At 37.3% G+C, this 20,308-nt stretch overlaps 1 protein-coding gene across 17 annotated transcripts in view; it reads left to right on the top strand.

The window, feature by feature from the left end:
- LOC113121236 (supervillin-like) overlaps positions 1-20,308 on the top strand; it is a 65,071-nt gene that overhangs the window by 23,122 nt on the left and 21,641 nt on the right. For 8 of the 17 annotated variants that reach the window (XM_026291615.1, XM_026291560.1, XM_026291639.1 and 5 more), the window contains 27 exons: positions 101-365; positions 988-1,558; positions 3,146-3,638; positions 5,335-5,470; positions 6,958-7,002; positions 8,000-8,080; positions 8,898-9,042; positions 9,879-9,974; positions 10,081-10,161; positions 10,380-10,560; positions 10,785-10,957; positions 11,482-11,637; positions 11,907-12,043; positions 12,143-12,290; positions 12,469-12,614; positions 12,728-12,903; positions 13,023-13,170; positions 13,623-13,920; positions 14,237-14,391; positions 14,471-14,582; positions 15,138-15,345; positions 15,539-15,672; positions 16,104-16,259; positions 16,354-16,497; positions 16,636-16,757; positions 17,099-17,254; positions 19,219-19,992. In XM_026291615.1, coding sequence (XP_026147400.1) covers positions 101-365; positions 988-1,558; positions 3,146-3,638; positions 5,335-5,470; positions 6,958-7,002; positions 8,000-8,080; positions 8,898-9,042; positions 9,879-9,974; positions 10,081-10,161; positions 10,380-10,560; positions 10,785-10,957; positions 11,482-11,637; positions 11,907-12,043; positions 12,143-12,290; positions 12,469-12,614; positions 12,728-12,903; positions 13,023-13,170; positions 13,623-13,920; positions 14,237-14,391; positions 14,471-14,582; positions 15,138-15,345; positions 15,539-15,672; positions 16,104-16,259; positions 16,354-16,497; positions 16,636-16,757; positions 17,099-17,254; positions 19,219-19,305 — 4,750 coding nt within the window. In that variant the 3' untranslated portion in view covers positions 19,306-19,992. Of the gene's footprint in view, positions 1-100; positions 366-987; positions 1,559-3,145; positions 3,639-5,334; positions 5,471-6,957; positions 7,003-7,999; positions 8,081-8,897; positions 9,043-9,878; positions 9,975-10,080; positions 10,162-10,379; positions 10,561-10,784; positions 10,958-11,481; positions 11,638-11,906; positions 12,044-12,142; positions 12,291-12,468; positions 12,615-12,727; positions 12,904-13,022; positions 13,171-13,622; positions 13,921-14,236; positions 14,392-14,470; positions 14,583-15,137; positions 15,346-15,538; positions 15,673-16,103; positions 16,260-16,353; positions 16,498-16,635; positions 16,758-17,098; positions 17,255-17,514; positions 17,582-18,233; positions 18,327-19,218; positions 19,993-20,308 lie in introns of those variants that run through there. The other 9 variants (XM_026194957.1, XM_026194967.1, XM_026291539.1 and 6 more) reach the window with 7 other exon arrangements.

Genomic DNA, 20,308 nt, shown 5'->3' with positions numbered 1-20,308 from the left:
AAGATGTGTTTAGTGAAGTTTTGTTAGCAGCCGGACTGTTCTCGGTCACTCTGTGTTCAGTACTTTATTATAGCATAACAACTTTGTAATTCTCCTCCAGTCTGCAGGCATCATCAGCACATGGATCGACCCACCTTGAGCAGGAGAAAGAAGATGTTTCAAAGGAAGTGGTTCTGGGAGAACAGGACTTGGGGCCTGAGGAGCCGGACTTATCAACACTAAGCCTTTCTGAAAAGATGGCATTATTCAATCGCTTGTCACAACCCCCTGACCAATCAGCGAATGGACCCCGTCCTGACACACGCCAGCGTAGAGCCAACCCCCGCTTTCAGACTCAACCTATCACCCAGGGCGAGGTTGATCAGGTGAGACCTTCCTCTTTTTACCTGTGTGCTTGTTCACATATAAGATAATTCACTGTGTTTTCTAATAATAATAAGTACCCTTTTTAAAACTACGCTTAAATATACTTCATTTATCACAAGGAACAAGTCACATGAGTAACTCTTATGGTGCTTTTTGAAGCTGAACAGCCCCATCTACTTAGACTGATGGGGTTAAAAGCAGCCAGGGCATTCTGCACAATAACTCCTTTTATATTCCACAGAAAAAAAGATGATTTTTAGAGGATTGGTAAGAAATTATGACCAAGCATAATTGCTTTGGTGAACTATTCCTTTAAATTGTCAAATATGTGCTTGCTTTTGAGAGAAAATCTGCTTATGGACAGTTTTTTAAAAAAGTGGGATTAGAATTGTGTTTTAAATAGACCTTGATTTGGATGATTAGTGGTGTTAAAAAATAAAAATAAAAATCAGGTTTGTTGCATGTTCGAGACGTTAACTGATGAGGTTGTTTGGAATGCAAAGCACATCTGATCTCTACAAGCTGCCTTTGAATCATGTCCTGCATATGACTTCTTACTTCTTTGGGCTCTGTAAATATAAGCGCCATCTAAAAATATAATTATTCTCTCATTCTCTCCAGCTGCAAAATGGATGCAAGAAGTTGGAGCCTCTCTCTGCATCACTGGTCTGCTCTGTTACCGCGGTCACCGCCCAGACCTCTGTTGCCACGGTGACAAGTGCTTCCCCATCAATGACCGCAGATGTTCCCGTGGGGATCTCCACGGCTCCGCCCACCACTCAGGCCTCACCCAATCAGGCGGTCTCTGTTCAGCTTCCGGCCTATGAGAGAGGAGTTCGATACTTCAGTCTTTCAGAGAGTGGGGAAAAACCCACACCTGATGTTCAGTCCCTGCCCCCCACAGAGCAGCCTGGCCAATCTGTGTGCAGTAAGGATGTGAGTGACGAGAGTGGGCGGAGGGGAAGACTAGGGTATTTAGGCAGAGAGGAGAGAAACACAGAGCTCCCCAATGTGACTTCCCTTCCACACACACATGCACTCAGACACACACCCCCTCACGGCAGGGGAGACACAGAGCTGAGTGGCCCACGAGAGAGGGAAAAAGAGAGTACACCCGTCTCACAGGGAGGCTACCTCTCACCAGACGCACATCAGACAGCAAGAGGAAGCAGTACCAGAACCACCGTCTCAGGTAAGGATAGATGGAACGAAAAGAAAAGGGGTTTGGATGGTGTGCAAACCAGTCAACTGTCTATTGTCTCTGTTCACAAAATCACACACACACATGCTGCACGTCTGCACTGATTATGTTAACCGGGTTAACCGGCCAACAGCCTACATGCTGCTCGAGTCGAATGTGATCAGCATAATTTATCATACATCTAGTGTGCTGTTGTCTTTGTCTGTCATGTAAAACTAATGATGCCGAAATGAATTGTGCTGAAGTGGCACCGTGATTTTGTTTGCGCTCCCCGCCAAAGCTGTTATTGTCCATTTGCTTGGAAGCAGTAGGCATGTGTGTGAATTGTTTCATACTAAAGAGGGAAATGAGTGAAAGGCAGGAGCAGTAAGATGGCTGGAAGTGTGTCTCAGTGCACACTGATACAGACATGCTGTCACTCTGCAGGAAAAAACACAGCAGGTTATTAGGTTCACATCTGCCACATGTTAAAGGACAGCCATGATAGCAGAATGCGACAGTGGCTTTCACAGGGTAAAAGGTGTTTTGTGTGTCAGTGGTGCTTTAGGCTGCCATTTTTTCATTTGTCAGATATTGATTATGGTCTGTGATAAACATGACTGTGTGTGTGTGTGTGTGTGTGTGTGTGTCTGTATCTAGTGTATCGAGTAGCCATGTCTACACACACATGTCTTATTAATAGCTGGATGGATTTAAGTAAATATTTGAATGGTATATTAGTGTTGAGTTGTTTTTTTATAGCATCTGATTTAATTAGTACTGACATAATGCCTCTGGTATTAGATTCAGTCTCGTGAATCTTGCCAATTTTGTAAGGTCCAGTTCATAATACACAAAGGCTGTTTCTATAAAGTTGGGTAGTTATAACTTCAGTACAGTCTGGTGCTTCTGACTCACAACCTGCAAGTATGTTTTCATATTTAAAGTATTTGGCATTGACAAATCAAACACGAGTTTTGAGCAGTGTAGAGTAGCGCTTGTTTGACGTTTCTCGGATCACAAATGGCGACATGGTTTTATGTTTACGCGACGCAAGTCATTATAATCAGTATTTATGTCCCCACTGGATGCAACAAATGCCTCATTTATAATTATAATTTCAATTCATAATTTCACCTCATTCACCATAAAAAACATTTTATTTTATTGCCGTAATTCCTTTCTTTCAGTGATGTTTCTCATTAAATTCTCAAACTTATAAAACATTTACTGTATTTAAGTACAGTGTACTTTATTCAAATAAATCAGCATAAAATCAGGATAGTGTAAAAATAATGTATGCCATTGCATTTTAAGGTTGTACAACAAATACTACCATGATGTAAACAAAATACATTATAATTTTGAATAAAAAAATAAGAATAAGAAAATTTCGCATTACATGGTGATTTAGGGAATGTTCAGTTAAAACTCCCAAAAAGATTATCACAATACAAAAGTCCTAAAAATATGCTTAATTTTTCTTCATGCAACATATATTTTTCTTTTTGTGGAGAAACAGACATGTTCCAGACAGTTTTTGTGGGATTAACCTTTTAAGTTTCTGTATGTGTCATTGCTCTCGATGTGTTTCTCCAGATGTCTCTGATCCCACCGTTCCCGTGAGGACAGTGAGCACAGCTGCGGCCTCGTCCAAATGTTCTTCACAAATCTCTCACTCGGTCACTTATCTCCAGCAAACCCAGTCCTACACATCCCCGCAACCTCAACCAGAACCAGCTCATCACCCTCAGATCTATACACCGACGCACGCTCGACCCCAAACACAACCCTATAGCCCGCCGACACTGCCACAAACACACCTCATTTCTGATTCTCAACCTCACATCCACATTGACTCTCAGGTTCCTCCATGGCAAACCCAGCTGTACCCTGAACCCCAGCCACAGTCGCAACCCAAAGTACCCCCTCAAACCAATCCAAAACCTCAGTGCTTCAATCTACCTCAAACACAGCCCCAAGAAGAGATCCTGGGAAAAAACGGCCCATCTGGACACAGCGTCCCAAAAGACCAAAAGCCAGAGATCAACGAAGATCCAGAGGCCATGACATCCATGTCAATCAAAGAGAGGTGTGTGCTGATTACTTAAGTTTTATACAGAGGCATGCACATGACATGCAAAAAATAAAAAAAAATAATAATGGTGACAATTTATTAATTCATTCCCTCAATTTCCGAGATCGTGCACACAATTTAATCATTTGTTCCCTCGTTTTAAGTAAAACATGCACTCGTTATAATAATTAAAGTCGTGCACACAAAATAATTAGTTGTACTTCCTGTCTGGGTACGCATTTGCAAATTGATGGAACTAATTAATTGTGCGCACAATCTAGTAAATCGATGAAACGAATAAATTGTGCACACGATTTACTTAAAATGAGGGAACAAATTATTTATCACATGCACGATATTGTACATCGAGGGAACGACTTAATCGTGCACGATCTAGTAAATTGAGGGAACAAATTAATCGTGCACGATCTTGTAAATCGCGGGAACTAATTAATAATGTGCACGATCTTGTAAATCGAGGAAATGAATTAGTAAATCGTGCCCACCATTAATTTATTTTTATTTTTTTTGCATGCCTTGTGCAGGGCTCGGTACTTTTACACAGTCTGTGAGTATACAGAAAATAATCCCATTTATAGTAATTCACACAAAATATAGCATATTAGCATAAAATGGGTTGGATTCTGAAAGTATTCATCCCTATAATTTTTTTTTTTTAGTAAACAAAGTAACATATAATTTGTTATTGAAAATATATATAAAAAAATGAAATAAAAAATATTAATAAATACCTTTTTATAAATAAATAAATTAATTACATTTTTATTTTAAAGAAGTCTCTTTTACTCATCAAGGCTGCATCTATTTTTAACAAAAATACAGTAAATACAGTAAAAAATACAGAATACAAAAATACAGTAAAAAAAAATACTTTTTTTTAAAAACAATAACTTTGTGAAATTTTATAACACTTTAAAGTATCTGTTTTCTATTTAAATATAGTTTAAAATATAATTTATTCCTGTGATGCAAAGCTGAATTTTCAGTCTTCAGTGTCACATGATCCTTCAAAAATCGAATATATTACAAGTCTAATATGTTATATTTAATTCTAATATGCTGATTTACTGCTTTAAGAAGCATTTCTTATTGTTGTTGAAAACATCTGTGCTGCTTAATATTTTTGTGCAAACTGATACTATTTTTTATGATACTTTTGAAATCTCAAAAGAAGAAAAATTTGAAATGTAATAATAATATAATAGAAATCTTGAAACAGCACATTATACGGTAAATGTTAAAATCACACTCATTGCGTATTGTGGTGTAAGTAACAATTGCACATACGTTGGCGTGTGCTGATGGCTTTAGATGTTGCAGGGTGACTGGAGCTGTTCTCTTTCTGTCTCATCTTATAAATGAAATTGGGTCACCTCTGCTCTCAGTGAGCGCTGATAATGCGCAGAGCACTATTTTAGATCTCTTTAGATCCCCAGCCTTTCCCGCAGGACCGGAGGAAATGAGTACAGACGGAGAGATAGAGAATAAACCATGACAACGTAGCATAAGAAAGCTGAATTGTGGAGAATTTTGCATGCTGTATTATTTGGTGGGATTTCTGAATGTTTTGTACAACAAACAAACAGCATCCCCCAAAATCTTTCATTTTATTTTAGAGTAGAGTTATCCATCTACAATGTAAATGTCTTCTGTTCCGAGTGGATTGAAACATTTGATACTTTTTTCTCAGGTTGGAAATGTTGAAGAAGAGTGGAGAAGAAGATTGGAAAAACAGGATCAATAAGAAACAGGAAATTATACAGGATGTGGTGTCTGTAAGCGAGAAGAGTAGTCAAATAATGGAGGAGCAAGGCTTTAATAAAAAGGTAAGAGCCTATAGCCTAGCAACATATATATAAAGCCAGCAATATATGTAAAAAGTACCCAGTCAAAAAAACAAAGAAATTCAAAATGCATCCACTTGTAATTGTACTTAAATTTTGAAAAGCAAAATGTAAATTGCTTTCTCAGCTTTCTAAATGGATTTTTGACAAGAGACAGTAGAGATCCTTTAGTACTTTTGATGGCAATTTAAAAAAAAAAAATTCTTTCAAAAACACTATTTTCCCATTGTTTGGTTTTCTCTGTCACGTTTCCATTATTCTTCAGATTGTGCAAATTGAAATTGTGAATTGAAAATACGCCTATGTCAATTATACAAACCAACTATACAAAAGTTTTTACGCTCACATGAGGTAGTTTTTCAATGCGAAAAAGGAATAATTAGCAAAACTGCAATGGAAACTGTTTTTTTTTTTTTTCGCATTTACAGGTCACATGGAGTATGTAAAAAGACATATTATCATTCTTCAATGTACTATATAGCCTCCAAGAATCACCAGTCTCCAGTATAAAGGGCTTTCCCTTCCATTAAAGCTACACTGCACACATCTGCGGCGCAGTGTGGCTCTGATACTGCCATTGAAGCTTGTTTGAGCCACTCTAGTCAATGCTTGTGTTTATTCCAGCCGTGCCACGCACGTTTCTGAAGCAGCTGTCTATGCTGCTTCTGTAAAGATACATGCAAATGCCTCCTTTCAATAAATATAGCCAAAATCCCACCAAAATCCATTGCCATTACTTATCGCGAATCATCAAAGGTTTGCGCAAATATGTAATTTAAACGTGCATATTGACTGAAAACAGCTGATTGGCTTTAAGTTCTGGTGACATCATTATTTTGCTTTTAAGTCTGCATGAAATTGTATTTTTGAAAAGAAAAAAAAAATGTTTTTGTAAAAGTACAAGTATTCAGTTTTAGATTACTTGTAAAGTACGATTTCTCCAAAAAATTGAAAAAAAAAAACAATGTCCAGGATTTGCTTTAAAAATGCGCAAATAAAAATAAAAATTTGTGTTCCTCTGAAGAAAAAAAGTGCTCAAGGCAAGTAAATGATAGGAATTTTCATTCTTGGTGAAGATTCCCCAATCAAAACTGTGAATCTGATGTGTTATTCTAATTTGTGAATAGTAACACATTCATTTACTCACGTAGGCAAAGCTGTGAATTGACTGCCTAGACCTGAAACCTGTATTTTACACAGTCTGAGTCATTTCACAGCATGGTGTAGTAAAATGCATGGTATTCATCTTTTCAGACCCGGTATAATTGTCAGTGTTCACTAAGGTTTATATAGTAACTTGTGCGTTCCTGAGTTATTGTGCTACTGTCAATTTAGCAAGTGCAAAGGATAAAGTAATAAAGTGTTGTCAGTTTATCCAAAGATAAAGGCCAGGTCTTGCACAACAAATAGTTTTCATGTAGCATTTTTTCAGTCTTAACCCTACAAGCGCATCTCTCCTGTGTGTTTAGGAAGAGACCGTTATCAGCGAGTTCACGTCATCTGAGCAGCTCTGGGTAAGCGCCAACATCAGTGTCTGTCTTAGACAATTTTGGCTTTAGCTGCAAGATGATTGGCTGGCCTGCTTGTGCAAACTCAAGTTCAATTGGCCGTTTCTTAAAGAAATAACACACTGTTTGCCTTGTATTCTAAATTAACCTAATTTGGTTTAATAAAATATTTTACACATTTCAGTTGGTAACACTTTACAATAAGGTTTCATTTAACAACACTTCCACAGCATTTAAAAATTTTTGTTATTTTGGCATTTACATGACATTCTTTATATTCAAAGTTGTTTATACACTGTAAACTAAAATGAGAAAACAATGAACAATTGTATTTTTATTAGTTAACATAAACCATATTAATGATGTCCTAGAAATACATTGCTAATTGTTAGCTGCATTAACTAATGTTAACAAAAGCCTTATTTGGAAAGTGCCACCTTTCTGTTTGTTTTCAGGTGACTGTAGTAAGTTAAAACTTGCATTTCTTTAAAACTTAATGTTTAGGAACGTGTTGTAATATTTCACTTAACATTATAGATGAACCCCTTGCTTTTCTAGATGGACCAGATCTGTGCTTCTCAACTGATGGGTCACAACTCAAAATCAAGTGACTGGTCTGTTCTGATATCACTATGGACAGCAGAGATGAATGCAAATTAGGATTAATAAAATGTAGCTAACCAAGAACATGAAAACTTTGATATAAAAAACAAATTTTTTAGTTTGTTATCAGCTTATACAGTATTACACACACAGACACACACACACACACACACACACATTTTTTGATTATGATTATGTGATCCAGTTCAGAACCACTGGTCCAGACTTTCCTTCTGGCCTTTTATCCCTATTCATTCCCTTTTATCACTCATTCATTGCTCATAATCTGTGGATTATGTTTCTCTTCCATTCATATCTTCACCTGTATTCAGTGTCTCTCGCTCATTCCTTCATTCTTGACCTCTATCTACTTCCTGTTTCGTCCTTCTCCTGACTGTAGGAGCCTGTCTTTTCCTCCACCTACTCTTCTCCTCCTCTCTCATCTACTCCAAAATGCCAATTTGTAGAACATCAAGGCCAGGTAAGAGAGCGTGTGCATTTTGGAACCATTTCAATTCTAACATAACTCTGAATGTCCTCTTGGTTTGTCAATTTCATCTTTCAGCCAACAGATAATCTTTTATTAGTCTAGAATGTTTGGTGGTTTAGATCATTAGGTTTTGTCAGATGAGATGAGAGTTGCTTTTTTTCTTGTTGAATTGAATCTAGTTCATGATTATTCATGTGTGCATATTTATGTATGTATGCCTTAGACTACACACACAATTATAATTTTGCTGTATCAAATGTTATCCAAGTAAATTACATGATGTATAAACTCTGTGAGGCTAAAAAAAACAAGACATACCTCTGCTTTAATACACCGAGTAGAAATGGTCTTGTTTGATTTAGTTTATAAAAGACTCATATTACTAGTTTACATAATTTATACTTCAGTTCACTGTGAATGACAGCAGAAAAGTTTTTTTCTCTGATGGAAACATGAGGCAACATGAAGCAAATTTCTGTAGATTTACTCCAGGCAAATGCATTTATTAAACGAGTGTTGGCGGAATAAATGCATAAATCAAAGTTAAAAGGAAATGCTGAGCACTTTGAGTCAGGATTATTGCATATTTTTTGCCATTGACTGGCAGATTTAATACTGTATGAACAGCAAAGATTATAGACATATTCAAATGTTTTAAACAAGTTTTTGACATGGTTTGTACAATTTGAGTTTTCTGATGATCTGCTCGTATGAATTATCTGTCCATTGTGTCCAAATCATTGGACTATGCTCCTGTAAACATATCAGAATGATCTATAGGCATAGCTGTTTTGTATCATGTAATCAGAAACTTGAAGAGGATGAAGGGCAGATGTCCATTGAAGAAAGGAAACAGATGATCTCGACGCGAGAGGAGGCGTGGCAGAGCTCAGGGAAGGGCGTGGCCAATGACTCGGTCCAATACACTGTGGCTGCCAGGATGGTGAAAAAAGGTTACATGTCAGGGTTATTATCCTTAAAATGTTAAAGCTTTTGATTTAACATTATCCTTAAAATGTTAAAGCTTTTGCTAAATGTTCATTAGTTAAAAAATAACTGGAAAAAGTTACTTTTACTTTTTGTTTTTGCTTATTGGCTCCAAAATGAACTAAAATCAAATCAGTTCCTCTAAAAATGCTCTTAAAAAATTAACACTGAAATAAATTATGCATATTGAAGAATTGTATATTACAAAATGTAATAAATGACAAATTATCCATTAAAAGTTATATATCAAACATAAATATACAGTAGAAATACTTCAAAGTACTGTCTAAGACAATATATCCCATTTTGGTGTCCACATCAAATTAAATTTATAAAAGTGATTTTATTCATATAGAAAACATATTAAATGCAAGTAAAGTGACTAATGTAACTTTAGTGAAAATGAAAGTCAAAATATGAGTGAAGGAATGTCCCGTTGTAGAATAATATTGGATATATGAAACAACATACTTATTCTGACCTGTACCTATTAAAAAAATAAATGAGAAAAAGTGCTCATGCTAAATTTTATTATATTTTTAATTACTATTACTTTAATTTATAGTGGCAATGAGTTTTGTCTATTTATAATTCCAGTTCATTATTGTTGGGGAGCTGCAGTGTGGTCCATAAATAGAGTATTTTAATATAATGGAATGATTCTTGTTCTAAATATGCCTGACAAGATTTTTAGGTATATAAACTTGTTATACTGAATAACATTTTAGTGGCTGTCTTCTGTAAATTTAAGGTACAAATGTATGATAGTCATTATTTTTTACTGTGTGTGTGTGTGTGTCAGGTCTGGCAGCTTCCTCTGCAGTGATCAGCCCTATTCTGTCTCCAGTCTCTGCTAAACTGAAGAGCAGTGTGCCGGCTATCTCTAAACCACAGGAAGGTACATTAGACAAACACACTTCACAAAGATATCTCTCTTTAGAAAATCATAAAGTTTGAGAAAGTATAAATATATAACCGGGGCAAAATGACCTGATGTGCTGCAGAAATTGAGGCCAGAGCAGAAATGGAGTCTGATAGGAAGCTGGAAAAGCTGGAGACGTTTTTGGGGCGTTTGAACAGTAAAGGTGAGTTGATCGATGCCAAATCTGCTCACTTTCTTGTATTTTTTTTTTTTTTGTTACTGAAGTGAAAGAAGAATTCATAATTACATCATCTGGTGTCATCTGGTGTCAAAGTCTTTGAAAAATTAATCCGTTTTCATTTGCTGTCATGGTGAACTGATAATGGAGCTTTTAATTAAACCATCATAACTCCGTCATCTCAATCTCTTCTTCCCTCTCAGTATCTGGTTTGCAGGAGACGACTTTGACAGTGACAGAGAAAGCCGTGAAGGAAGTGATGCGACTGGATGATGAGATCTTTTCAAAATTTTACCGTCACATGACAGATATTCCCCGCAGCATGAGTAGCAGAATGCATCTGCATGAGGACTTTGATGCCATCTTTGGAAAACAAACTCCAACGTAAGATTTTGGGTTTCTGTAATATACATAAAAATATTTTTATTTATTTTTATATTTAAAAATATTTAAATTATATTAATTTGATAAAATATTTGTTTAAGTTAGGCATAGTGTAGCTTTTTCTGTTGCATGAAGCTTTTGGAAAGAACCTTATAGACTACATGTGATATTCAGCAGTAATAATCCAAGTCATGGTACAAATAATGCCTCTCTTTGACTCCCAGGTTGACATCGGCGATGGTGCAGCACAAGCGGGCCGTCCGTCCCTCCCGTAATGTCCAGGCCTCCAGGAACCCCTTAAAGATTCTCGCTGCAAGAGAAGACATCCAACAGGAGTACACCGAGGAGAGACTGAATGTGGGGCAGCTGGAGACCAAGAGAATTAAACAGGAGAAAAGTGAGTCGACAACTGAAATAAAGCTAAAAATAATATGCAAATATTAGATATTAAAATCCTACACAAAAATCAATTTTGAAGAATTCAAATTGCTAAAACTAAAATTTAAATAAAATTTAAATAAAGCCAAATAAAAATAATTATGAATAAAAGTATATCTCAAAACTTAAACTAAAATTAAAATGAAAACTGTAAATATTCCAAATATTAAGTACTGTCTTACTATAGAGTACTATTCTAAATAAGAGTTGTAATATAAATGTAATGTGTAAATAAATAGTACTAAAATTACATTGCTTCAGATTTTTTTTTTTATTGAGAACAGCATATAAACAATGAAGGAAAAAAAAGAAAAGGGAAAAAGTAAAAGTGATATATAACTCTTCGAAATAAATAAGTTAAAAGTAGTCTCAAAATACCGCTGCAATAGGTTTCTGCTTTGAAAATTTATATTCAAAATAAGAAGATTAATCAAATATATTTAACTTTCTGTTGTAATAGTGTTTTTACCATGTGTTTTCCAGTGAGCAACAGCTGCAGTTTGTCGGACGCAGCTCTGGCTGGTTTGGCCAGTAAAGAGAGCTACAGCAGCGTGAGTCTGCGCAGTGTCAGCATCTCAGAGCAGATGACCAACAACAGCGCAGCTCCCTACAAAAAACTTATGCTCATGCAGGTCAAAGGTCAGTCTGTAAAATCTAATACTGTCTCCTTACCAGGCATGATGTGATAAAGTGATGCATGGAAAGTTCTTTTCTGTAATATAAAGCTGGAAAGTCCTCCTATTGGTCCAAACGTCAAATGTGTTTTGATAGACTTCCAGTGAAGACAGAAGAATGACTTAAGTAGCATAATGCCTGGCTGAAATGCAGCATAATATTGTGATATTTTGCTGCAGCAGTATTTTTTTTTAATCTGTGTGTTAAACGATATGTGCGTGAATGTTCTCCAGGTCGACGTCATGTCCAGACCAGACTAGTGGAGCCTAGAGTGTCCTCTCTGAACAGCGGTGACTGTTTTCTGCTGGTTACTCCTGAGCATTGTTTCGTTTGGACTGGAGAGTTTGCAAATGTCATTGAGAGAGCCAAGGTACGACCTGACTGATACTCTGACTTCTTGCACACATTATTCTTCACTTGCCCATACAGCTTTGTGCTTCACTGCTGTATTGCTCCGTTTGACATCCAGGCATCAGAACTGGCCACTTTCATCCAGCTGAACCACGACCTTGGTTGTCGAGCAGCACAGGTAGAGATGATCGAGGAAGGATTGAGCTCACAAAGCCCCGCAGCTGCAGAGTTCTGGAAGATCCTGGGAGGACCAGCCGACTACCAGTGTATGTGACCTGAAATCAAAAATAGATATTTATGTACTGTTATCCTGACTGAAATGTATAATATGTGTCCTTCTCCTGTGTGTGTGTGTGTGTGTGTGTGTGTGTGTGTGTGTGTGTGTGTCTGTGTGTGTGTGTGTGTGTGTGTGTGTGTGTGTGTGTGTGTGTGTAATTGTTACAGCGGCCGGGACTCCAGACGAGGATGAGAAGTTTGAAAGTGCCATTGTGGAGACGAACTGTATCTTCCGTCTTGTGGATGATAAACTGGTACCAGATGATGATTTCTGGGGGAAAGTGCCTCGTAGTTCACTTTTGGGCTCCAAAGAGGTCAGGAAATTTGATTTTCCCTTTTTTTTTTTTTTATAACATTTTGTGACTTTTAGATATTGTGTTAATATCTCCATGCATTATTTCTATATTAGCAATCTTTCTCTCGTTAGGTGGTAGTGTTTGATTTCGGTAGTGAAGTGTACGTGTGGCATGGTAAAGAGGTTACACTGGCTCAGAGGAAGGTGGCGTTTCAGCTGGCCAAGCATCTTTGGAACGGGATCTTTGATTATACCAACTGTGACATCAACCCTCTGGACCCCGGAGGACACAACACACTCATACCAAGGTGCTCACACACATTTCAGGGGTTTACCTAAATTGATTATATTGAGTTTCACGCACACTAATTATCCACTTAACTTAGAAAACCTCAGTGTAAGGTTGTTTGTGTGGTAATGTTTTTAGGAGCGGTCAAGGTCGTCCAGACTGGGCCATATTTGGCAGACTGACCGAACATAATGAAACATGTCTTTTTAAAGAGAAGTTCCTGGACTGGAGAGATGCTTGTAGACTATCACCTAAGGATGTCATCGAACACCCCTTCCAGCAGAAGGTGGGTCTCTGCGTGTGTCAGTATCTGCTGAAAATCTGCAAAACGGAACGGGGAAAAATCATTTGATTTTTATTATTAGTGTGGGTAATGTAATGATTCCCATTCATAATTGGTTCTAAACCAACACTATTTTTAAGTGGTTTTGAAAGTGTCTTCTGTTCACCAAGGCTGCATTTATTTATATAAAACGTTATACTGACTTCAAACTTTTGAACATGAGTGTGTCTAACACAGAAAACTAAACTACAATATTAAACATACAAACACAATAATAATCACACTATACAACTATGTAAAAAAAAATTCAGTTGTCTTCAATTCATTGGGTTTCATGTATTACGTTGAAAAAGGAAGTTCTTGATTCCCATCAAGGTTCTTTGCTGTTCTTCTGATCATCAACTTTTCTTTCCCATTTTTTTCCATTTTCTTATCCGCTTTTCTTTCCATCTCAGGAGTCTCCGGGCACAGATTCCCATCCTGAGTGCCAGGCGTACAGCGCCTCTCTGATGCTGCCGGTCCTGCTTTCACCCATCAGCACAGTTCTGGACGGTCAGAATGTGGGTCGAGGACACGGTCCGGTGGAGAACAGCTCGGACGACTGCATGCGCTCTCTGGAGATCAGCACCGTTTCGGTTGATGTCTGGCATATCCTGGAGTTTGACTACAGCCGACTGCCAAAGCAGAGCATCGGCCAGTTTCACGAGGGAGATGCTTATGTAGTGAAATGGAAGTACATGATGAGCGCGGCAGGTTAGTAACGGCACTGGAGCAGATGAACTTGCAGTACATTATGCAAAAAATATATAGATCTGTTTGTTTAGTGGAATAGGATGTTTTGGATTTATTTGCTGTTGTTGTGTTTTATTGTGCTGTTCTGTATCATTTTTTTATTTTAGTGTGCACAGTAAAAAAATGCATTTTTTTTTTTTTTTAAAGCCATTACACTTTTTTAGTACACTATTTTGAATTAAATTATACAGCAAACGGACTAAGGGGGGAAAATAAACAGAATGCAATACACTACCTTTGTATAGGCTGGTATAAAGATGTGTGTGTCCGTGTGCAGTGGGCAGCAGGCAGAAGCCGGATCAGGTGCGCAGTGCCGGTCCCGGCAGGGAGAAGTGCTGCTATTTCTTCTGGCAGGGCAGAAACTCAACTGTCAGTGAGAAAGGAACGTCTGCACTCATGACTGTTGAACTGGATGAAGAGAGAGGAGCACAGGTAAGATGAGATACTGGACTAAACACACTTGACTGCTTTCTGCTTCTCTCATTCACTCATTTCTGTGACTCATATTCAGATGCAGGTCCAGCAGGGGAAGGAGCCGCCCTGTTTCCTGCAGTGTTTCAACGGGGGGATGATTGTGCATTCTGGGAAGAGAGAAGAAGAACAGGAGAACATTCAGAGTAGGAGTATAGCGTATTTGCAACACTCCTGTTTAGTTTTTTTATATTTTTTGGTATGTTAGGAATAATGATGGGTAGTAACTGCTCCATATAAGCTGGATGATGTAATCAGATTGATGTAATCAGATTCCTGAAATACTGCATATTGTTCACAGGATGTGCATTTTTGTGCACATGGGTTACCTTACTAATTTTGCAGAAATGTGCAAATATAACCAGAGCACATAGTGTAGCAGTATATCCCACAATTCAATGTACTTGTCCTTCCATTGCCTTGTCACATGTGGACCAGAAGCAAAAATTATTTTATTTTTTTAAACCATATTGGATTAAAAATACAAAAAAAGCCATATTTGCCATATATAACTTGAATGTAATGTGCTTATGTGAGAATAATATAGTAACATAAAACATTAAGCATTCTGTCATGTGTTCCAGTTTCAAGTACTTTATTAAAATAGTGTACTGTGCAAGAAGCTGTATACCAGCATATTCTTGTGCATGTTTTTTTTTTTTTTTTTTTTGCGCACAATCATCCTTGTGCATTTTTGCCTGTTTCAGATGACTGGCGTCTGTACTGTGTGCGTGGTGAGTTGCCTGTAGAGGGCCATCTGCTGGAAGTGGCGTGTCACTGCAGCAGTCTGCGATCACGCACATCAATGGTCCTTCTGAACGTCAACAAAGCCCTCATCTATCTGTGGCATGGCTGTAAAACCCAGACACACACACGTCATGTTGCTCAAACCGCTGCAGAAAAGATCAAAGAACAGTGAGTCATTCATGCATTTTTTTTTTTTTTTGTGCATAACTTAGTTTTTCTTCTTTACAAATATATACTTAATACTATAAGATTAAGTTCAGAGCATACGGTAATGTTCAAAAGTTTGGGGTTCAGAAAGATGGAAAAACAATGCATTGTAAAAATTTTATATGATTAAAAATTTGACTCATTTGTGTTTAAGACGCCCACTGGAGGCAGGACTTCACAGCAGCTGTAATGTTACCATTCATGAATGTGAGGAAGGTGGCGAGCCAGTGGAACTCTGGGAAGCATTAGGCAGGAAGGACCGCAAGGCCTACGACTGCATGCTTCAAGGTACAACACACCAATGGAGATGCTTGTTGTGCACCTGTATGTTCCTCATTCCAAGATCTCTCTGAAAAGGGGAGGTCGTGGCCTAATGGTTAGAGATTTGAACTTGAAATCCTTGGCTGTTTGTCACTTCACTTTCACTTTCGAAAACAATGCACCATTAGCATACATTAGGGAAAAAACCACTTAATCCCACTTAATTAAAAAAATGATTATAACAAATACATAATAATGAGATTAAAAGGTTTTATTTAAGGCAAAAAGTCAAAATTATCTCCAACTGAATATTTATTCTCAGAATTTTTTCATCTTTTTTACTTTTTATCTCTTTTTTTTTTTTACCTTTTAATATCATAATTGTGAAAAAGAAAATCTTGCATCTAACATCTAAATTTTTTTCTGTTTATATGTCAATATTTCTCACTTTTTTTCAGACCCTGGCAAGTTTAACTTCACACCGCGTCTGTTCCAGCTCAGTAGTTCTTCGGGTGAGTTTGTGGCGCAGGAGTTTTTCAACCCGTCCAGAGCTGCAGACCTTGTTTGTTCCCTGCCGTTCCTGCAGGAGGATCTGTACTCTGCCCCTCAGCCAGGTAAAAAGAAATGCCAGATGAGCTCTTTCAGGCTGTAAACAATGAATCATAAATAATTATGCGTGTTTTTCTCCCTCTCTGTGTCTATTTGTAGCTCTGTTCCTGGTGGATAACTATCATGAAGCTTACCTGTGGCAGGGCTGGTGGCCGCAGGATACTGAGAGTACCGGTTCTGCCCTCATCCGCTGGAACTCAGACAGGAAGTGCGCTATGGAAACTGTGTTGCAGTACTGCAGAGGTGATTGAAAGCCAGTCATCCTTTCAGTCGTCCAGCAAATCAGAAACATGAATTAGCAACTATATGCTGCTTCACATACAGTTTCTGTTCCACTTATGCTGTGAATACAGATAAGTGATGCCTCTCTTTGCCTTGCAGAAAAGAATGAGAAGAAGCCTCAGAAGTCATATTTGATCCATGCTGGATTGGAGCCTCTGACCTTCACAAACATGTTCCCCAGCTGGGAGCACAGAGAGGACATTGCTGAAATCACAGAGAGGGTGAGACACTGAACATCGGATGTATTTCTGTCAGTGATTCAACCCAAATTTGAACGACGGAAAACTAATTTTCGGTTTTGGTCAAAACAGTTTTAGAGGGCCACAATCATTGACTGAAACCGTGATTTTAATCAGTGCATTTAAAGGGATAGTTCACCCCAAAATAAAAATAGTTATCATTTAATTTACTTTTTTTTTTTTTTACTTTTTTCCTATTAATTTCTGATTCATAAAATATTTTAGAGTTTTGCTAGAAACTTGAAAAATATATATTTTTTTATACATATTTATACACAAGGTTTTACTCTTTAAAAAAATTAAGTGTGTGTGTGTGTGTGCAGGAAGCAGAGGTGTGTAACCAGATCATTCTGGTGGAGGATGTTTTGGCCCGTCTCTGTCAGAGCATTTATCCTCTAGAAACACTGCAAACCCGTCCCCTTCCCCATGGCGTTGACCCGCTGAAACTGGAGATGTACCTGACCGACGAGGACTTTGAGGTAATGCAAAACACTACTATGAGAGAGATCACCTGTGCTTCTTGGGTTGTGAAAATCACATTTCTGTGAATTTTTTTAATAAAATCTCTATTTTAAAAGTCTATTTTCTACTACCATACTGTATATTGAATTTTCAGTTCTTTTTTCTTGTAAATGTAAAATGGCAAATAGAAATGACTGAGTAGGTTCCTTAGCCCGTGAATAGTTTCTTAAAGCATGATGTGGCTAGATACTAAGAATGGATTGTTTTGCTGTTTTAGGGTTGTAGGGAATTCTAAATGTGGGTAAGTATCTCAGATATGGACTGATGTCACGGGGAGAGATACAGTATGTTTCTATGACACTATTTCCTGACAGCCTCACATTTATGCCTTGTTTTCCTCCCTGTTTCTCGCTCACTTTGGGCTTCTCTTGTCCAGCTGAATCCTGGAGAAATCTTTGAACAAATCATGCATGCACAGTGTACACACAAACGCAGATTTATTTTCACAAGCTTTTTTTTCCAGTAATACTTTACATGTTTCTGATAACATTTTACTGAACACACTGTGTTATAACTAGGCGTGACATGATAAGCATGTTATAAATCTAAATCTTCCATGTTAATGTTACACAGATAGTGATTTGCTGTGACAGAGTAATCAAAGGTCACTCATTTTCAGTGAGATTTGGCCATTGAAGGAGAGTAAGACGCCTGGACCAATGCACATTGGCAAACTGCCAACTGTGATAAAATTCATACACTTGTGCTTTGTCTGTTTTTTTTCTTGAAATCTTTCTGTGGTCGTAATTTAGACAATCACAGTCAATGTGCATATAAAGTCCACCAGCGTTTGCAAACCAGTGTTCCCATCCTAAATTCAGACCATTGGTTGAATACATTGTTCACTCTATGATTGGCTTGTTTAAAGTTGTCTCTGCACATTAAACTGTAATAAGTGAAAGATATTTAACACAATGTACATCATTTCCAATATAGATTTCTGCACAAGCAGCAGGAAGGGCATGCTGAGTAGCCCTGCCCACTGTCAATTCTGATTGGTCCAAAGTCTCTCTCCTCTTATCTGTATATGTGAGTTATATTTTTATGATTTAAACAAAATGTGCCTAGCTAAGACACAGTGTTACTGTAAACCTTTTTTTCTCCTTCCTTTTCTGCAAATGTAATATTCTGCAATCAGATTGTGTTTAAGTTTTTGCACATATACACTACCATTCAAAACAATGAGGTCAGCAAGTTTTTTTTTAAAGGACGTTAATACTTATTCAGCAGGGATCTATTAAACTGATCAAAAGTGACTGGAGCAATGATGTTGAAAATGAATCTTTGCATCTCAGTCATTTTAAAATATATACATTTATATTCACATAAAAATCTGATATTTTAATATCTGTTTTAATATACCGTATTTTCCGGACTATAAGTCCGGTACTTTTTTCATAGTCCTTTTCATGGTCCTGCGACTTATAGTCAGGTGCGACTTATTTCTAAAAAAATTATTTGACAGGAATCAAGAGAAATGAACAGAGAAAACATTACCGTCTACAGCCGCCAGAGGGCGCTCTATACTGCTCAGTGCTCCTGTAGCCAAGTAGCCCACACTGAAAACATAGAGCGTCCTCTCGCGGCTGTAGACGGTAATGTTTTCTCTTGGTTATTGGTTCTAAATAAATGCGACTTATAGTCCATTGCAACTTATGTTTTTTACCTTGTCATGACATATTTTTGGACTGATGCGACTTATACCTAGGTGCGACTTATAGTCTGAAAAATATGTTATGTCATAATATTACTTTTTATTATTTTCTTCTGTTTAATCGAATTAATGAAGCCTTGGTGAGCATAAACTTTTTTTAAAAGGCATTTTGAAAACCTTGCCAACCCCAAAATTTTGAAAGGCAGTGTATGTGTATTCTGTGTGATTCTCTCTTTTCACTCATTGCACTATTTTCTGTGTTCTCAGAGAGTATTAGACATGAAGAGAGAAGAGTTTGACGCTCTGCCTGGATGGAAGCAAGTGAACCTAAAAAAAGCCAAAGGACTCTTTTAAAAACCTGACTAAAGTCATCATGGTGACAGAACTAACACAGTCCATTTCCTCCATTTTGACCTCTTTCGGGTTAAATGAAGTGATTGTGCAATGAGAACAGGGTAAACGGTCAGGTCAAAGGTCACTTTAGGATCTACAGATGCACCTGCTGTGGCGTCCACTTTTGTCTGTGGAGATGATGTCTGTGTGTGTCTCCTCACCACATTCATGTACATGAAATCAATTCTCTACTCTTCCCATTCAGTCTGGGTTTTTGTTGTAATGTGTGTTTATGTTTGATAAGTCTGCTGAATAAATGAAAATTATATAAACTTTGTAGCAAGCAAAGAAATAGCAGAAAATCCTGTGTGATCACTCTAAATGTTGTCATATGTCTTAGAATATTCCTTTTTGATTCAAGAGGAGTTTACATGCTGCGTCTGTATTTTTTGTGTGTTCTTCTCGTGTGAATGGCTGTTGGTTGTGTTGGTGCCGGTCTCTTTTTCTTGAGGTGTGAGAGACGTCAAGTTTGTTTGTATTTCGAACAGCATGGAATAGTGGACGAGAGAAAGAAAATATATTAATTTAAATGTACAGTATAGTGCCTTGGTTTTGTGTACAGTTTCTATACCAAACACACTGGTCTGCATTTCAGAGACTTTCTTTGTGATAAACAAAATAGTGAATAAAGAAAGCATATTAAAAGTCTCTCTTTTTTTGTCTAATTTTATGTTTAACTTTTTACTAATTCTTGGGACAAAAGAAGCTGCAGAAACTGAAAATATATTGGTCAACACAGATTTACAACAATATTGTCATGTCAGATATTCATTACACTGGAAATTAGAAATATATTCTATAAAGAAAGAATTGATAGCATATGGTTGTTTGAAACTGATTGAGACAAATAATATATATAATTTAATCATACATACTAAATCCAGTAGCTATTTTGTCTTTCTGGCGTTATGTCTTCAGCTGGCTCCTGGTGTCTTTACACAGACTGTTTAACGCGGTTCAGAGG

The sequence above is a fragment of the Carassius auratus genome, chromosome 2 (assembly GCF_003368295.1).
Source record: "Carassius auratus strain Wakin chromosome 2, ASM336829v1, whole genome shotgun sequence".
NCBI lineage: Eukaryota > Metazoa > Chordata > Actinopteri > Cypriniformes > Cyprinidae > Carassius > Carassius auratus.
This window is presented reverse-complemented; position numbering and strand designations above follow the sequence as displayed.